Source organism: Onychostoma macrolepis, chromosome 15 (genome assembly GCF_012432095.1).
Source record: "Onychostoma macrolepis isolate SWU-2019 chromosome 15, ASM1243209v1, whole genome shotgun sequence".
Lineage (NCBI taxonomy): Eukaryota > Metazoa > Chordata > Actinopteri > Cypriniformes > Cyprinidae > Onychostoma > Onychostoma macrolepis.
The window spans coordinates 3595919-3615205 of NC_081169.1; the positions used below are offsets into that span (position 1 = coordinate 3595919).

At 36.7% G+C, this 19287-nt stretch overlaps 1 protein-coding gene across 2 annotated transcripts; it reads right to left on the reverse strand.

Annotated features, from left to right (window-relative positions):
• Positions 1-503: 503 nt before the first annotated feature.
• On the reverse strand, positions 504-10944 carry LOC131520633 (G-protein coupled receptor 87-like). Of its 2 annotated transcripts, XM_058745014.1 has the most exons (5): positions 10835-10944; positions 10234-10266; positions 6546-6653; positions 6256-6458; positions 504-1472 (listed from the first exon to the last, which is right to left on the reverse strand). In XM_058745014.1, the coding sequence occupies exons 3-5, from the start codon at positions 6651-6653 to the stop codon at positions 866-868; spliced, it is 918 nt and encodes a 305-aa protein (XP_058600997.1). In that variant the 5' UTR covers positions 10234-10266; positions 10835-10944; the 3' UTR covers positions 504-865. The 2 variants fall into 2 exon arrangements, with proteins under 2 accessions (XP_058600997.1, XP_058600996.1); XM_058745013.1 differs by having other exon boundaries at positions 6256-6653.
• Between the last annotated feature and the right edge of the window lie 8343 nt (positions 10945-19287).

Sequence of the window (19287 nt, forward strand, 5' to 3'; positions counted from 1 at the left end):
TGAAGCTGGTGATGCTGTTTGTGGAGTTGTTTAATCCTCCTCTGCTGAGATTTATTTTATCTTCAGCTGAATTAATCTAAGGCTGTGGCTTAGTTTTAGTCAGTTTTAGTTCTTGAGTTTCTGTTCGTCTCTTTTTTTCTGTTCTCTTCTTTCCTTCAGTGATTTTGCTTGTTAACAAGCTTAGACAAGCTGAGAGGACTCTATAAAAATATGAAGATTTTGTGGCTCAGATAAGGCCCAGTGTGGTTTATTTATTTGCTCTTGGCTGACATGTGGCATTGCTATGGCCTGCTTTTGGCCCAGATCTGGCAAACAGGAGAGGTCCTCCCAAGTGCCTTCATTCCACGCTACATGTGGGCCAGATCATCATTCCACATGTGCCAGATGTGGGCCGGATCTGGGACGACAATATGTTGCTATCTGGGAAAGATGCTGAAAAGACATCTTTTGGACATAACTTTGCTCAGTGGGTAAATAAGCAAGTGGGGTGGTGTTGTTTGCTCTCTTTGGAGATCTCTTCTCCAGATTAATTTTATTGTTTTGTTGCATGGCATCTGTTTTTGTGTGAGTTCTTAATGCTTGGTTTCACAAGGAGATAATTTCACCTCTTTCAATACAGAGAAATGAAATACATTTATATTTTTAACGTTATTTGTTCTTCAGAAATTCCTCTTTAGAAGTTAAGTATATTTTTGAACTGAAAATGAAGAAATCAAAAGTTTATTATAAACCAAAGTCCAAAAGGATATTAAGACATCTTTAGTACTTCTTGAGTTTGGGAAAACACACTTTCTCACAAGATTGAAACTTGCAAATTCCCCCTTTCTACACAAGTTTTCACAATAACACAAAAACCGTCTAGTCCTCATTCACGGACAGATTGGCGACTCCTTGTAGTTAAGTTAAATTGTGCTCTGAAGGTCTTGCAAAAGAAAAAGTACATAAGTGGATCCAAGGAGGCATTTAGTGCTGCAAGGACGATGGTGAGCTCAGTCATGATGTAGAATGGCTGGGCTGCTGTACAATCAAGCAGCAGGGGCTTGATGAATACATAAGGTAATTTCACCAGGTGATAGGGAACAAAGCACACACAGAAAATGACCACTAGCACTAGCATGTTGTGCTTAGACCTTTTGAATGTTTGGCTTCTGAAACTGACCTGTGAAGAGAACTGAACTTGTCTGAGCTTTTGATGAGTCTTCCAGTATAGCAGAATCAGAGATACCAGAACAACAATGAAGCCCACAAAGGTCACACAGTGGATGATTTTGTAGGTTACACTGAGCTGGGAACTGTGCCGGGATTCACACGTAAACGCATCAGGCATTTGACCCCAGAAGTTCTGTAGAAAGAGGGTTAAGTAGATGGAAGCCATGGCTAACAAGGAGAGCCAAATTGCTGCAGAAATGTAGTAGGCGGTATGGACTGTCTGCAGAGCATGAGCCTCCACCGGCTGGACAATCTTCAGGTACCTGAAAAACAAATTATATGTAATCGTCTACACAATAGTGTATAATATAGAGGTCGATGATGACCACACTGGTCGGTGACCAATTAATCAACCAATAGTTTTTAAAATGGATAATTAATGACAATTAAAATAGTGCTGAACCTTATAAAATAATAATAATAATAATAAAATAAATTAAAAAAAGAACCATACTTTTAAAATAAAATAAAAATATTAGTATTAATATTTACAATTTTGAATGTGTAATTCTCTCACTTTTTTGGAGTGAGAGACTAAAGGTGATTTTTGTTTGGAGTGACAATAAAGGTATTCACATTCATATTCATATTCGTATTCATATTAATATTAAATATTAATTATACATTGATCATTAATGTTAGTTCATAGTTCATTAACTAATGTTAGCAGATGTAGTGATCCGTGTAAAAATGTATTATTAAATGTCATTGAGTGTACTTTGTTATTACAGTATTGTTATCATTGTTATTATTTTATACGGTTGTACTCTGAAAAAAAAAAAAAAAAAAAAACCTTTAGGCGGTTCAACTTAGAAATTGTATGTCAACTGGTAACATCTACAATGACTGGTTTTGTTTAAATTAAACAATTAATTTAAGGTTACTGATTATAACTGAACTCAACCAACCTTAAAAATAAGTTTTACTGAAGCATAACTGTTAATAAATGTAACTTGATTTGTCCAGTTGGGTAAAATTACTTAAGTTTCATATAATCTTTTTTATTTTAAGTAACAAAAAAACATTTCCCACATTATAAAGGAAAAAAAGAAGAAGTGTGGAGCAGGTGAGCATGTTTTGAATGTGTTTCTTCTGAGTTTTATTGAAAGTTGTGTGTTGGATCAATGTAATGGATTTAAGTTGGAATAATATTCTTTTTTTTTTTTGTGTTACATAATCTTGATTGCACTAGGTTACAACAACAAAACTAGAATTGTATATAGTGTCAGAAAATACCTCTTTAAAGCAACAACTGCACAGGTTCACTTTTTACAGTGTAGCGCTTTGGGTTTAAGAAAAGCACATTATAATTGAAATATATTATTATTATTATTAATGAATGTTGAATTGAAAAACACTATCACAGAACAATATTTCTGCAGCTTTTATTAACCTTACACTCTAAAAGTTGCTGGGTTAAAAAAGGTTGGGTTAACCGAATGTTTAAAATGTTTAACCCAACCTTCTGGGTAGAAATCCAAACGCTGGGTCAAAACAACCCAATAGCTGGGTTTGTCCTTTTTTAACCCACACTGTAAAAAAAATGTAATGTAAAAAAACAGTGAAATGCTTGGCAGCACAGGGTGCCAAGCGTTTACCATTAATGGAAATAACGGTTAAAGAACGTTTTTTTAAAAACGGTCAATGAATGGCAGAAGCAGCTACCAAACAAAAACTGTACAATTAAGGTACAACATCCTTGTTTTTTCTTAATTTTTTTTTTTTTTTTTTTTTTTACTTTACAGGTAGTGTCTGGATTATAATTGTGAAACATTCTCTGTGAATTTTTTATTTTTTTTTGCAGTTAACCATCATCTAACAACAGCATACGTGAGAATAAATAACACTACATCAACAACTCCACAGTTACTGCTTTTAAATAAAACTACATTCAGCATAACATCTGTGTCACTTGGTCTTCTCCTGGACTGAAGCACACACTCTACTCTTCAGCACGATGGTGACCCACAAAACACAGACAACAGAAACCCTTTAAATCCCAAAATAACATTTAACACTAACAGATCTCTCTACATCTCAGCATCTTCACTTATTACAAACCAGTCTGACTTATTTATTTCATACAAAACTTATGGAGATTTAACAGAGGTTTAGATGTCAATATTTTATTGAAATTAATCAAGTTTGAAGTCACCATTGTGGAGATAAGTGTTTGCTTAAGTTGGGCTTCTGACCCTTCAATTATTAACAATGTTTTTTTTTTTTCTCTGGCTGCTGTAACTGTGTGTTTGTTATAGCAAAACCTGCAAGAAAAATTCTGATCAGATGAAGTGGTTTACATGCTGATGATGGTTTTGTCATTGTGTAGTGGCCTAACTCACTAGCCTCATCAGAAATGTCTGAACATGTTAAATTTATTAATTTCACTTTGTTGTAGTGTTACAATTTTATTGCTTGAAATATGGCCCTGCTTTGATATTTTGAAGGTTTGTAAGGTAGTTTGAAAAAATTATTTAGGTGAGAACACGTAGAGTCACAGACATCAAGAATCTGCATATGAACCTCAACAATGGTAACAATCTACAAAATATTCAGATCAGCTCTGATCGTCACAAAACCAGCTTTTTGTTGATTGTCACCATTGTTGAGATTCATGTGCTGATTCTTGATGTTTCTGTGAATCAAAAAGCTTTCAAGACACTTTCTGTATAATAATAAAAAAAATGGATCTCTGACTGGACATCACAAGAACGCTGTATAAAAAAAGACAAATAAAATACACTAAATGCTAACATACTCAAAGACAATGCTCATGATGTGATCAGGCTACTATATGATGATTAACTCATCATCAATAAGTAACCAGGTTCATCTGATCAGAGTAATTTCTCGCTAGCAAAGTCACAACAGCTAGAGAAAAGCTGATATTATAAAGTGAAGCGTCAGAAGCCCAACTAAAGCGAACTCTTATCTCCACAATGGTGATTTCAAACTTTATTATTTTCAATAAAACATTAACATCTAAACCTCTGTTAATTCTCAATAAGAAGTTTTGTATGAAATAAATAAAGTCAGACTGGTTTGTAATATGTGAAGATGCTGAGATCTAGAGAGATATATTAGTGTTTAATGTTCTGTTGCTGCCAGTCATGTAACATTTAATTAATTAATTAGTTAATTAGTTAATTTTACAGTGAAGGTGTTTGATTGTAATAATTTATGAAATTCCTGTAAATGAACAGTGTTGTCAGCTTGTTTAAATAAGGAGATTTTAATTTAATTTTAAAGTTTTTGTTTGGCACCCTGTGCTGCCAGTCATTTGGCCGTTTTTTGTCTTTTGTTTTTCAGTGAAAGTGTTTGATCATAAAAATTCAGGAAATACCTGTAAAATAACAGTGTTTGTCAGATTATTTAAATAAGGATATTTTACTTTAATTTTATGGTTTTTGTCTGGCAGCTGTTGCTGCCAGTCATTTGACCATTTTATCATCTAACGGTTTTGTTATTTTATTAATTACAGATTATTTTTGTAATTTTACATACATTTGTTTGTAATTTAAGAAAACAGAAAATGTACTGTATAAAAATACAGTAGTTTTTCTGTATTAAAAACGTGAGTTATTGTAATTTGTCATTAATGTCATAATCCTTAAAATAACAGCCAAGTAGTTAATTCAGAGATAATTGTACAGAGTTTTGACTGCAATTCAAAATAAAAGAAAACAACCTGAAAAAATCACAGTTATTTTCCATAAAATTACGATTTTTTTTTTACAGTGCAGCATGTTTTAGAGTGTAGTTGTGCTGTTACTGTAAAGTGTTACCATTTCACATAAATCCAAACAGTTATGCTTAACGATGGCCAGGGTGTCAATGCCTGGCAAAAGTTCACTTAGAAATGAACAAAGTAGTGTTGATGAGTTTGAAGTTTGGTGTTTGGAAAAAGGAAAACGGAAAGATCATGATCTATATTACAGCTCTCTATATGAAGCATACAGACATTATTAGAGCCAGAGAAAGACATACGTTTAACTGAAGAATGCATAATTTTCAGCCTACGGTGAAGTCACTATGCAGATTAACAATGACAAACTACATTGACAAACAAAGCATGACTCAAGTCTTCTTGCTGATTATTTGACAAAACTGATCTATTGGTCGACCACTACTTTCAACTACCTTTAACCATTTGGCTACACTTAGGGCCTAGCAACTTACACTTGTCCTAGCAACTGTTGTCATTTTCAGGGGGGAATTGCTCTGTTTGGTGCCCTGAAAAAGCTTGCTGGCATGAAATGACTGAATTTATAAAACTGGTAAATGGTTATTGCTATTTTTTAGGTGGGGCAGACAGCCCTAACAAAGTACTTGTGCCCCAATACACCCTAAAACAGCTCAACGGTAAGTGGACAGCCTGGACAACTACCAGTAAACTACCTTTTAGTGTCCCGATACCCTGCACTTTCCAAGCAAATTCCAAGTCTGTCACAAGAATAACTCAGAGTGTGCTTGTACGCGGCCATTATTTACCAATTGTGCACCCAAGAAAGTATGACTTAACCCATTTTGCACTTTATATGGCTGTGATAGTTGATAATTTGTGTTGCTTGAGGTAGATTGTGTTAGAAGTATCACTTCAATTTATGCTATAAAGCAGCTCTCCATGTTCACGATCGTACAAAGGTAAAGTGGCACAAAGGTACAGTAAAACAAATCCTGAAACATATTGCAAATGTATGTTTTGGCCTGATTTTGTTCAAATGTTACAGCAGTTCGTTCTTCAGGCTTGCTTGTAATATATCAGGGCCTTCAAGTCAGTAATGTATGGACTCAGGGAGACTTTGGGAGCACTTTGCCATTTGGGAAAGCAATTTAAAATCTGCCATCTTTGCTCACATATGGGATCTCAGCTCTGCTGTCTAACTGTTGTGAACAAATTACCTGGGTTTTAATTGTCATGTGACTAATAACTATTTTTGTAGCAGGAACATTACTTACTTACAAATGATAATGTTTCTGGAAAAGAAAAATGCACATTCCTGTGCTTCTGAGAAATTAAATAATTGACAAGCATTAGGTGTATACCTGTTTGCAGCAATAAAGTCCATGAAGAGAATGCTTGCATACATGTTTATATAGAATGCTGTTGCTCCAAAGCTGCAGTAAATATTGCTCATTATCTCTGAATTATTGGCGTAGGCAGCAATGCGCAAAGGTAAACAAAGGCACAGGAAGAAGTCAGCTGCGACCAGGTTCTTCATGTAGACTGTGACACTGGACTGAACGTTCTGATTGGAACAGAAATACACCCGCATCGTGATGCAGTTCAGCACCAGACTGACAAGAAACAGTAGTGAATATGCAAATATGAAAACCTCGTTAGCTGGAAGTTTACAAAGAGCTTGTGTTGTATTAGTCATATTTGGTTTCACGGTGAGTTCTGTGAAAGTTGTGAAGTTGGTTGCAGGCACTGGAGACTCCATCTATATAAGCAAAAAAAAATATATATATATATATTAGTTTATTTATTTGAACACTGGTCTCATTCATTCTGACTTTGAAAAGAATACAAAATACCCCACTTAAATCTTAAAGGTTACATATGGTAGCCCTTGTTCTCTGATGGAGGGAACGGAGACATTGTGTTGAAAGTCCGATACTAGGGGTCGCTATTGCACAGTAAATTCCCCTGTGTTAAATCAACACCGCTCAGTAGTGATGGTGAAATGAAGCTTCATGAAGCATTAAGATTTTCAGCCAAGTGGTTCACAAAAGGGTTAATTTCTGGAGGCTTCATTTGCTCACAATACCACCTGGTGGCCAAAGAGTGTAAAACAAGCAGATATATTACAGACAGAGGTGTAAAGTCCAGGGGTCAGAAAGTAAAAGTCCTGCCATGTGTTTATTCCACCCATGAACTCAGCAGCTGATTTCACCAGAGGAGGAACCAAGTTATTCCTTTCAAGTCACAAACAAGTCTCGAGTCAAATCCCAAGTCCTCAAAGAGTTAAAGTTAATGAGATAATTAAGTGACTAATTAAATGATGATTGTGCGTTAGTGATGAACACCTGCTGTTATTGAGAATTACAGAGGATCAGATGTTGACGTTTTATTGGTTAAAATGATGCCAGCATCATGGAGATCAGTGTTTGCTTTAGTTTGGCTAGTAAAGACAAAAACATTATGGATGAATTTAAACATTGAAGTTTTTACATTGTAATGCAGACTAGGTCAAAAACCCTTACTATATCTACTGATTTATACTTCACTTAGACTAAGTTGTCTAAAATTTATTACCTATACAGCGCATGCGCGTAAAACATCCACTACGTAGTGGATATAGTCCAGTACGTCATCGTGCTACAGGCTGCAGCGAGGACCTCTTGCTGGACTTTACACCTCTGTCTGTAAGATATCTGCTTGTTTTACACTCTTTGGCCACCAGGTGGTATTGTGAGCAAATGAAGCCTCCAGAAATGAACCCTTTTGTGAACCACTCGGCTGAAAAGCTTAAAGTTTCATGAGGCTATCACTACCGCTCAGTGTTCATATGAGAACAACCAGCAGGGTGTTAAAAGTAAAACAGAAGCAGTGTTAGTGTTAATTAGATACTTAAGAAAACAAACAACAAAAATTTTATTTTATTTTAAAATAAAATCTCCTTATTTAAATAAGCCAAAAACACTATTATTTAACAGGTGCTTCCTAAATTATTATGACCAAACACTTTCCATACAGCAAAGACTGTCAAACAAAAACCTTAAAATAAAAATAAAATAGTTTGAATTGCTGTCAAGTTCTATACTTCATCTGATCAGATTTTCTCTGACAACTTTTTTTGCTGTAACAGATGTGCTTTAAAAACACACAATTACAATAGAAAATCTAACATAAAAATGTCAAGGGTCAAGATCCCAACACAGCAAACACTGATCTCCACAATGGTGACATCAAACTTTATTATTTTCAATAAAACATCAACATCCATACCTATAAGAAGTTTTGTATGAAATAATTAATGTCAGACTAGTTTGTAATAAGTGAAGATGAACTCGTTACAGTTACATCAAAAAACAAAGTATTCAGATTACAGTTACATTTGTAAAAAGTGGGAATACTATCAGGATTACAGTTGTTTCATTTAAAATTAAATAAATAACTATTTGACATAATAAAGCTATATTTAGTGCTTCTTCATCATAGTTCCTGGTTCTGTTGACACTCATGTTCACTCGTGAGCCACCTGCTGGTGCGTGCGAAAATAACACCCTTCTACAATTCTTCTCAAACGCGGGATGAGATGCTGCTACAATAAATTAATCATGATACTTCCAGCTGGGAAAAACATTTTCATGTCTGGAAATTTCAGTTATTTTGTTTTCAAAGAGGATAAAAGAAATAACATGGTTTTACAGCGTAATACAGCATAATATGTGTATGAAAACTCTTATTTTAAAGGTGCAGTAGGAGATCTTGAAAAGTGCTAACTTTAGCCTGATAGCACTGAAAGCGAACGTCCCACCCTCCCTGCAAATCACTGTCCAAAGCAACGTCCCCTTCACTGGTGAGCAAAATTTATAGTACAGTTAGTAACAGTGCTACAATATCAGGAAGGAAGATCAGGTTGTTGATGTTTGCCTGCCATTCTCGCGTATCCTGCCGTATCCTGTCTGTGCAAACTTGGGGCGCAGAGGTATGCAAATACATATGTTGACAGGCAGGTAGGAAAGTCAATAAAGCATTTTGATTGGATGAGCATTTCTTGGACCTACGCCAGGGGTGTCAAACTCAGTTCCTGGAGAGCCACAGCCCTAGAGAGTTTAGTTCCATCCCTGCTCCAATGCCCACACCATGTAGTTTTCAAATAAGCCTGAAGGTTGTGATCAGGTGTGTTTAATTAGGGTTAGAACTAAACACTGCAGGGCTGTGGCCCTCCAGGAACTGAGTTTGACACCCCTGACCTACTCCTTCCACAGAATATATAAATACATATAAATACATTTAGACCACTTAACTTAATAATTGCTATCAGGATGTGTAGTCTTGAGACTTTCAACCAGAATAACAAAAAATGTTTCTGAAGACAATCACCTATTGCACCTTTAACAAAATAGGCTACTCAACCAACTTAAACATTTGCAGGTACGACTAGCATGGAAATCATGTTAGCTGAAATTTAGTGTATGTAAGTGATTTAAAATTCCATCGTGTGCATGACTGCAGTTGTGTGTAAGTTTTCTAGCAAAAAATGAGCTGGAAAATGTGTAAATTAACACACGAGTCCCCACACCCATCAGTCAATGAAATAAAGAAAGATCACAGCATTTCACATACGTTTCAACATGTAAGCTTATTTTAAAATAGACTAATATGTATATGGTGTAATTTTTTTAATGTTATGGATAAATTATATTTATTATTTCCTTAAATAAATAAATAATAATTATAATAATAATAATAATAAAACTGCTAAACTGTATTGCCACTAGATGGCTGCATAACCTTTTATATAAATACATACATATGGGCTGTAATATCTAGATGGTGAAACAAGACACGATTTTTAATAGTTTCAAATAGTTTTTATTCGTTTTCATTTTAAAGTCATAATTAAATAAAAGTACTTTGATATTGCTTTTTTGACTTTATTTACATTTGTAACTTGAAGTAATCCAAAAGTAATCAGATTACATTACTTTTATATTGTGGTACTTGGATTACGTTGCTGATTACTTTTTAATGAAGTAATTTGTAACTTTAACGGAATACATTTTAAAAGTAACACTTCCAACCCTGGTTGCAATTGTACCAAAGAGTAGTGTTTGTGCTTCAGTCCAGGAAAAGACTAAGCATGTTGCTTTATTTAAAGGCTGTAACTTTATTTACTTTAGATAGTTACATTAGCTCATGTGTGTGTGCTGTTGTTAACTAATGTTTAACTGCAAAAGATTTACATTTTACAGAGAATGTTTCATAATAATAATCCAGGAAATACCTGAAAAGCAACAGTGTTCTTTCAAACACATTTAAGAAAAATTAGGACATAAATTAGGATATCTTACCTTAATTATACAGTTCTTGTTTGGCAGCTGCTTCTGCCGGTTAATGACCATTAAAAAAAAAAAAACCATTATGCAGCCATTATTTCCATTAATGGTAAACATTTGGCACCCTGTGCTGTCATTCATTTCACAGTTTTTACTTTTTACAGTGTATCATTTTTTTTTTTTTGACAGTGTATCATTATCTATTGTATCAGTATAAACTTTACTCTATTATTTGAATAATTGTAAACATTAATTAGCTGCATCAATTAGCTGCTATATCATATTAAACTTACTGGTAACACTTTACAATAAGGTTCATTAGTTAACTACATTAGTTAACATTAACTAATAATAAACTGCACTTATACAGCGTTTATTAATCTTTGTTAATGTTAATTTCAACATTTACTAATACATTATTAAAATCTTGTTAACATTAGTTAATGCACTGTGAGCTAACATGAACTAACAATGAACATCTGTATTTTTATTAACTAACGTTAGCGAAGATTAGTAAATACAGTAACAAATGTATTGATCATGGTTAGTTCATGTTAGTTAATACATTAACTAATGTTTAACTAATGAACCTTATTGTAAAGTGTTACCAACTTACTTTGTATCCACTTGTAAGCCTTCGATCCAGCAGTTTGTCCAGCTTTCAGTGTGCTTACACACAATTGAGAGTAAAGAAATAAAGGCAAATGCACCTAGATGTGTAAAGAGCTACAGAAAGACATATGGATTTGAATATTTGCTGGCTTGATTTGCATAACAAATGCAAAAATGTTCTCAGTTACTCAGTTATGTAATGACAGAACATGCACAAAGCTTATATTCTCCTCTGCAAAACCACATACCACATATTATACATTTGACCAGTTTTAAAATTCAAATGCATGTCAACACGTCAAACGTATTGATTTGTCTTAAAAAATTAGTTCAAGTACATACATGGACAATAAACATGAATAACCCATATCCATTTAATTTCATTTAAAGTTCTGCATTTAACTGGCTGCGATAAACTTTTTTCTTTCTTTTTTTAACGTAATTACTACTTTGTAGATTTCAAAAAAGAAACATAGTGCACATAATTTAACCCAAAGGTGGCAGAGATACGTCACTTCCTGTTTGTTGCTGCTGAGTGTTTTGAGTATGAGCTCCATCAAGTTCTTTATCGTCTATTTTAAAATCAATTTTATACACTATCATTTTCGCTTCTATAACATGTGAATATATCCCCTATCGCATTCCACAATAAAAACAATCAGAGCGCCTTGTTATCACTAGTTTTATTTTTGATTTCCCAAGTCCACTATTAGCTTATAGCCGTTAGCATCGGTAACGCGGCTGCCGCTAATCTCGCTTACACTGCTAATACTCTATTCACACACATTACCATTGTTTACTGTTACTTGCTTTAATGGTGGATTTGTGTCTACATTTGCGTGCAGGTGAGGACACATTGCACCGAATGCAGCTCGAGCTGGAGGCCGTGGAGAAGCAGATCCGCAACCTCGTGGAGAAGCAGGCTCAGCTGAGGGAGCGGAGAGCCGCTCTGGAAACATCCCGGGCTGATGCTCACACAAGTCCGGTCTTCGAGATCTCCACCTGGAACCGCTTCGCTCCACTCTGTGAGACAGAACGCGACGCTGTGATCGTCGGAGACTCCATCGTCCGGCACATCCATGCTACTTTAGCTGAAGGTAAAGTGCACACTCAATGTTTCCCTGGTGCTCATGTTCTCAATGTTTCTGCGAAGATACCCGTGGTCCTGAAGGGCGACGAGAATGTTGCAGTTGTTGTGAATCACGTGGGGGTTAACAACACCAAGCTGTGGCACAACGGAGACACCTCACAGGTGATGATCAGGGCCCGGTGCGACCACACTAGTTGCACTGCACAAAGGACGGCCCTGAATACAAATGATGCGTTAGGAATTGCGTTTACTGACCTAATAAACTCTTTTAGAATCAAGCAAAACGCCACCAGGCCCACTCATCATTTTAATCATACACTAGATTGTATTATATCGCATGGAATTGATCTTACTGATATAGATATTGCACCTCAAAGTGATAACGTTACTGACCATTTCCTTGTATCATGCATGCTGCGTATTACTAATATTAACTATATGGCTCAGCGTTATCATCTGGGCAGAACTATTGTTCCAGCCACTAAAGACAGATTCACAAATAACCCGCCTGATGTATCTGAACTGCTCTGTGTACTCAAATACACATGAACTAGACGAAATGACTAGCAACATGGGCACTATCTAGTCTGGATTACAATGTAAAAACTTCAATGTTTAAATTCATCCATAATGTTTTTGTCTTTACTAGCCCAACTAAAGCAAACACTGATCTCCATGATGCTGGCATCATTTTAACCAATAAAACTTCAACATCTGATCCTCTGTAATTCTCAATAACAGCAGGTGTTCATCACTAAAGCACAATCATCATTTAATTAGTCTCTTAATTATCTCATTAACTTTAACTCTTTGAGGACTTGGGATTTGACTCGAGACTTGTTTGTGACTTGAAAGGAATGACTTGGTTCCTCCTCTGGTGAAATCAGCTGCTGAGTTCATGGGTGGAATAAACACATGGCAGGACTTTTACTTTCTGATCCCTGGACTTTACACCTCTGTCTGTAATATATCTGCTTGTTTTACACTCTTTGGCCACCAGGTGGTATTGTGAGCAAATGAAGCCTCCAGAAATTAACCCTTTTGTGAACCACTTGGCTGAAAAGCTTAAAGCTTCATGAGACTTCATCTGCCCATCACTAGTCAAGAGCCCAACTGACCCAAACTCTGATCACAAAATGTCTAGGCCTAGTTTCATAGACAGAGCTTAGCCTAAACCAGGATTAGGCCATAGTTCAATTAGGACATTTAAGTATTTGTTTTTTAATTTTTTTATAAACATGCCTTAGAAAAAAACTTTACTGGTGTGCATCTTAAGAAAAAACAAAGGCACTGACATGTTTTAAGATCAGTCAGTACAAGTTTCTTTCAGTTGAAACAGCTCAGATTTACATTTTAGTCTAGGATTAGGTTTAAGCCTTGTCTGTGAAACCAGGTGCTAACTGTTAATTCTCAAAGAATTTTGGTAGATATATGCAAAAAAAAAAAAAAAGTCAAACTGTAATGTGTGAAGCTGGTAAAGCTCTTTGTGGAGTTGTTTAATCATCCTCTGCCATTTTATTTCAGTTAATTTCATCTTTCATTTGTTGCACACACAGAAGAGGCAATGTTGTCTGGTGGCACATATGAGTTTTTATTTCGTCACACTCTGCAAAATTAATAAACACAACAAGAAATTAGTTCATTTCACAGTAGTGTGTTTTAACGACTGGCAATGTGACTTCTTCATACATGAGTGAACTCCCTAGTTCAATAAACTCACTTTGCGCAATCTTCTGACTGCTAAAGAACTAAAACACTGAAACACTAGGGCTATATATATACTAGTGGTGGGCATAGATTAATTTTTTTAATCTAGATTAATCTCACTGTAATCTTGATTACTCTAGATTAGGGCTCTAGATTAATCTAGATTAAAATGGCTCATTTGAATTCTGCCAAGTAGATAAGTAAACAACTAGCAGTCATCAAGAATTTAATATTGATAATAACATTGAAGACATTGTATGATTATTCCTTAAAGATAAGGTTTTAATAGTTTTAGTAGTAGTAGCCTATTACGTTCTGCCCAATGTCTTCAAGTGAAACCGAACTTTTATTTTGACGGGTTGCCGTGAGGATAGTTTTTCTCAAATGAAACACTCGAATGCTCATGAAGTGACTCTCAGAGCAGTTCTGGAGATGTTGTTCATGTATTTATGTCCTCATTTAGTGAGACGACAGACGTTAATATTGCCGCAAGCGTCACGCGGTCTTCTGTAGGAGTAGTGAACAAACCCGTGCGTCTGCGCCATACATTAACACAGAGACACACAGAAGTCATATTTAAATAGACGTTTTGTGGCTTAATATTTACAAATAGGAGTGGGAGTGTGCTCACTTGTGTGTGCGCTTACGTTTGTTTGTGTGTGTGTGTGTGTGTGTGTGCGAACCGAGGCAGAACTCCGCTGTGCGCGCGATACAGAGAGCACGACCATGTAACGTAGAGACAGAAATGACTTGCCGATTTCCATTGGGAAGCTTCTTAAAAATAAATTTTCCCTGAAGCAAACCCGGCGGCTTCATAGCTGCATCCATGTTAGCACGCATACACACAGGTTCGAAGACTCGTTCTCGCCCCCTACAGTGCAATTCGGCTAGGTATACATCCGCGCTAAAATATCAAGGTGAAAGTCATCATAGCTTGCGTAGTATAGACCCAGCTCCCAACCCAACTTTGAGAATAGATTAACGGCGATATTTTTTTTATCGCCCGATAAGAGTCTCACGTTAACGCAGCACGTTAACGCCGATAACGGCCCACCACTAATATATACATATATATATATATATATACATATATACAGGTGCATCTCAATAAATTAGAATGTCATGGAAGAGTTCATTTATTTCAGTAATTCAGCTCAAATTGTGAAACTCGTGTATTAAATTAATTCAATGCACACAGACTGAAGTAGTTTAAGTCTTTGGTTCTTTTAATTGTGATGATTTTAGCTAATATTTAACAAAAACCCACCAATTCACTATTTCAACAAATTAGAATATGGTAACATGCCAATCAGCTAATCAAACTCAAGGTTTTCTGAGTCTTCAAAATGGTCTCTCAGTTTGGTTCACTATACAGTAAAACCTCCAGTGTTAAATCAACACTCCCAGTGTATATATAATCCACACTCAGAGTGTTAAAAAAGTAACACTGAAGCAGTGTTAAAGCTAATGAGATAATTAGTGTAGTAATTGAGTGATGATTGAGCATTAATGAAGAACACCTGCTGTTAACAAAGAAAAAAAGAGACGAGACGAGCAGAAATACAAGAACTACAACTGAATTCAGCCACAGCCTTTGATGAAGTCAACACAAGATAAAATAAGACATTAAATCTCTCAAGATCTCAGCAGAGGATGATTAAACAACTCCATAAAGAGCATCACCAGCTTCACACGTTACTAACCAGACTGACTTTAGATGTTGATGTTTTAGTTTCGTTTGAATTACCATTATCGAGGTCAGTGTTTGCTTTAGTTGGGCTCTTGACCCGTGACTTAAAACAATACAATTGCTTTGGCTGCCATAACTGCATGTTTGTTTAGACATGTTAGTTATGTCATTCGGGTGTTGATGGTTGGACTTTCATAAAGAGGTCACCAGCATTTAGTGATTTCCATAACTGATTTCATTCATAGCATCATCAACGATTGATTAAAATTTTTGGCTTTGTTCCCATATAATATAGAGCTTGAGCCATCAGTTTTAAGATTAATCTGAAAGACTTTCAAAAGTAAATTGGCACTAGAAGCTTAAGACTGCATTATCATACAGACATCAAGACTCAGCGTAAGAATCTCAACAATGGTGACAATCAACAAATTCAGATAAAAAGATCCTCTGTGAACATCACAAAACACGCTGCTAAAAATCACAACAAAATAGCAAAACAAAAGGAAGTAGTAAGAATAAAAGAAAATACTAAGACAGCTGCATAATTTATTCATGTCGCATTGCATGCTGGGAGCCATGGATGAGTTTTGATTGGTGCTCCCAGAATGCACTGCAACATGGAGCTTTATGTTGATTGTCACCATTGTTGAGATTCATATGCTGATTCTTGAAGTCTGTTTGATGAAGAAAAGCAAAACTTTCAGTGCAGAATAAGTTTCAAAAGTCTTTCAGATTAATATCAAAACTGTCAGATGTTAGACTACATACATCATAACCTCAATAACAAAATTAACTAATAAATCTACCAGTGACTATACTCCAAATTACATCAGTTACTTAAGCCACTATGCGCTGATTACAACTTTATCGAAACGTAACCAGCCCTGATCTAATTTTCCCTTGGCTTTTTTTATTTTTTGCCATAACTAACAGGTCTAAACAAACACACAATTATGGCAACCAACAAAATTATAATGTTTTAAGTCAAGGGCCAAGAGCCCAACTAAAGTAAACACTGACCTCGATAATGGTAATTCAAAGAAAACTAAAACATCAACATCTAAAGTCAATCTGGTTAGTAACGTGTGAAGCTGGTAATGCTGTTTATGGAGTTGTTTAATCATCCTCTGCTGAGATCTTGAGAGATTTAATGTCTTCTTTTATCTTGTGTTGATCTCATCGAAGGCTGTGACTGAAGTCAGTTGTAGTTCTTGTATTTCTGCTCGTCTCGTCTCTTTTTTTTCTGTTTTTTTTCTCTTTCTTTCAGTGATTCAGTTTGTTAACAGCAGGTGTTCTTCATTAATGTTCAATCATCACTCAATTACTAAACTAATTATCTCATTAACTTTAACACTGCTTCAGTGTTACTTTTTTAACACTCTGAGTGTGGATTATATATACACTGGGAGTGTTGATTTAACACTGGAGGTTTTACTGTGTATTATAATTTGTTGAGATAGTGAATTGGTGGGTTTTTGTTAAATGTGAGCCAAAATCATCACAATTAAAAGAACCAAAGACTTAAACTACTTCAGTCATTGTGCACTGAATTTATTTAATACACGAGTTTCACAATTTGAGTTGAATTACTGAAATAAATTAACTTTTCCACGGCATTCTAATTTATTGAGATCACACACACACAGTAAAACCTCCAGTGTTAAATCAACACTCCCAGTGTATATATAATCCACACTCAGAGTGTTAAAAAAGTAACACTGAAGCAGTGTTAATGTTAATGAGATAATTAGTTTAGTAATTGAGTGATGATTGAGCATTAATGAAGAACACCTGCTGTTAACAAACTGAACCATTGAAAGAAAAAGAACAGAAAAAAGAGACGAGATGAGCAGAAATACAAGAACTACAACTGACTTCAGCCACAGCCTTTGTTGAAATCAACACAAGATAAAAGAAGACATTAAATCTCTCAAGATCTCAGCAGAGGATGATTAAACAACTCCATAAACAGCATCACCAGCTTCACACGTTACTAACCAGATTGACTTTAGATATTGATGCTTTAGTTTTGTTTGAATTACCATTATCGAGGTCAGTGTTTGCTTTAGTTGGGCTCTTGTCCCCTTGACATAAAACAATACAATTACTTTGGCTGCCATAACAGCGTGTTTGTTTAGACATGTTAGTTATGGCAAGCAGGTGTTGATGGTTAGACTTCAGTAAAGAAATCACAAGCTTTTAGTGACTTTAATAAATGATTTCATTCAGAGCGTAGTCATTGATTGATTAAGATTTTTGGTTTTGCTTACATAAAATATAAAGCTTGATCCATCCGTTTTAAGATTAATCTGAAAGACTTTCAAAAGTAAATTGGCACTAAAGGCTTAAAACTGCATTATCATACAGACATCAAGACTCAGCGTAAGAATCTCAACAATGGTGACAATCAACAAATTCAGATAAACAGATCCTCTGTGAACATCACAAAACACGCTACTAAAAGTCACATCAAAAGAATATATATATTTACTAGGACTAGATGTTAAAAATCCCTCGATATTCAGCAAGCACTGTTGTTGGAGATGTTCTCTTGGGTGGGGTTGGCTTGGGAGATGACCGCCTGGTGCCTCCAATACGACACATCATCAGTTGTGCACCCCGGCCTCATTGGGTGTTTCGGCCTTTTAATCACAATACACCCTCACCCGAGGCTGGCCCACCACAGGCTGATCAGACCTGGGTGTGTGTCGCACCAGAGGCTCCATGAGGTCACTTGGGCGCCCATACAGTCTCCTTCCGCTTCAGCCACAGCCAGTGACTGCTTCTTTCGGTAGCAGTTGCAAGGTCTTTGATGGTCTTCCACTGAGCCTGTCCTCTGTTTCCCACCTCCTTTAGCAGCCTTATGGTGGAACTAGCAACATAGCCCCTGCAGCCCACTTCCACTGGATGCACATTTACCTTCCATTCCCGGGCCTCTGCTTCGGTAGCCAAATCTGCATATCACACCCTTTTCCTTTCAAATGCCTCATCGATGGCTTCCTCCCACGGGACTGTCAGCTCCACTATAAAGACATGTTGACAGGATTTGGACCAAAGGAGCAGGTCTGGGCGCAGGTTGGTCGCTGCAATTTCAGGTGGGAAGGTGAGCCTCTGACTTAAGTCTACCCGCATTTCCCAGTCCCGGGCTGCGTTCAGTGGGCATGAATCTAGAGGCAATCGATTGGTCGAACATTTCTCCCCTTCCTGGATGAAAGATGTTGGTTGGCAGAAGGTAATCTGGGCTTCCAGGGGCATGCCGTTGACAGTTACCCTCTTATTCTCCAGAGTAGCAGCCAGACACTTCAGAACTTGGTTATGGCGCCAGGTGTATCTGCCTTGCATAAGGCTGGTCTTGCAGCCCACCAGGATGTGTTTCAGGGTTGCTGGGGCAAGACACTGGGGACAGGCTGGATCCTCTCCAAACCAGAGATGTAGGTTGGTTGGAGAAGGCAGGACATCATATGTGGCTCTGTTGGTAAAGCTCAGCATATTGGACTCTGTGTTCCACAACTCGCTCCAAGTGATTTTCCTCCTCTCCACCTTCCCACCTCATCCAGCGGCCTTGCTTGGCTTGGGACACCGCTCTGGCACACCTGTCCACTTCTTCCTGGTGGCGCACCTCCTCAACCACCAGGCGCCGGCGTTCAGCTGGAGTAGCCTTCTGCCATGTGGGTGTTTTTGCTCCCAGCCCTAGGCCCCCTCTGCCTTGTTGTACTTGGCCCACTATATCCCGATGTCTCAGAGCGGACTTTGCCTGTGCCTCTGCTACTCCTGGCCTCCACCTCCTCCCTGTGGCTAAGGCTGGAGCGGCCCCTCTGATGAAGGGATCCCGGGATTCTACCCTACCCCTACCCCTCACACTGGATTCCATCTACACACCAGTCACACTGACTCTGACAGGACTGTAGCATGTCTTGCACTGTACAGCTTGGAACAGATGCAGCTCCATCCTCTCTTCCGCACTAACTAC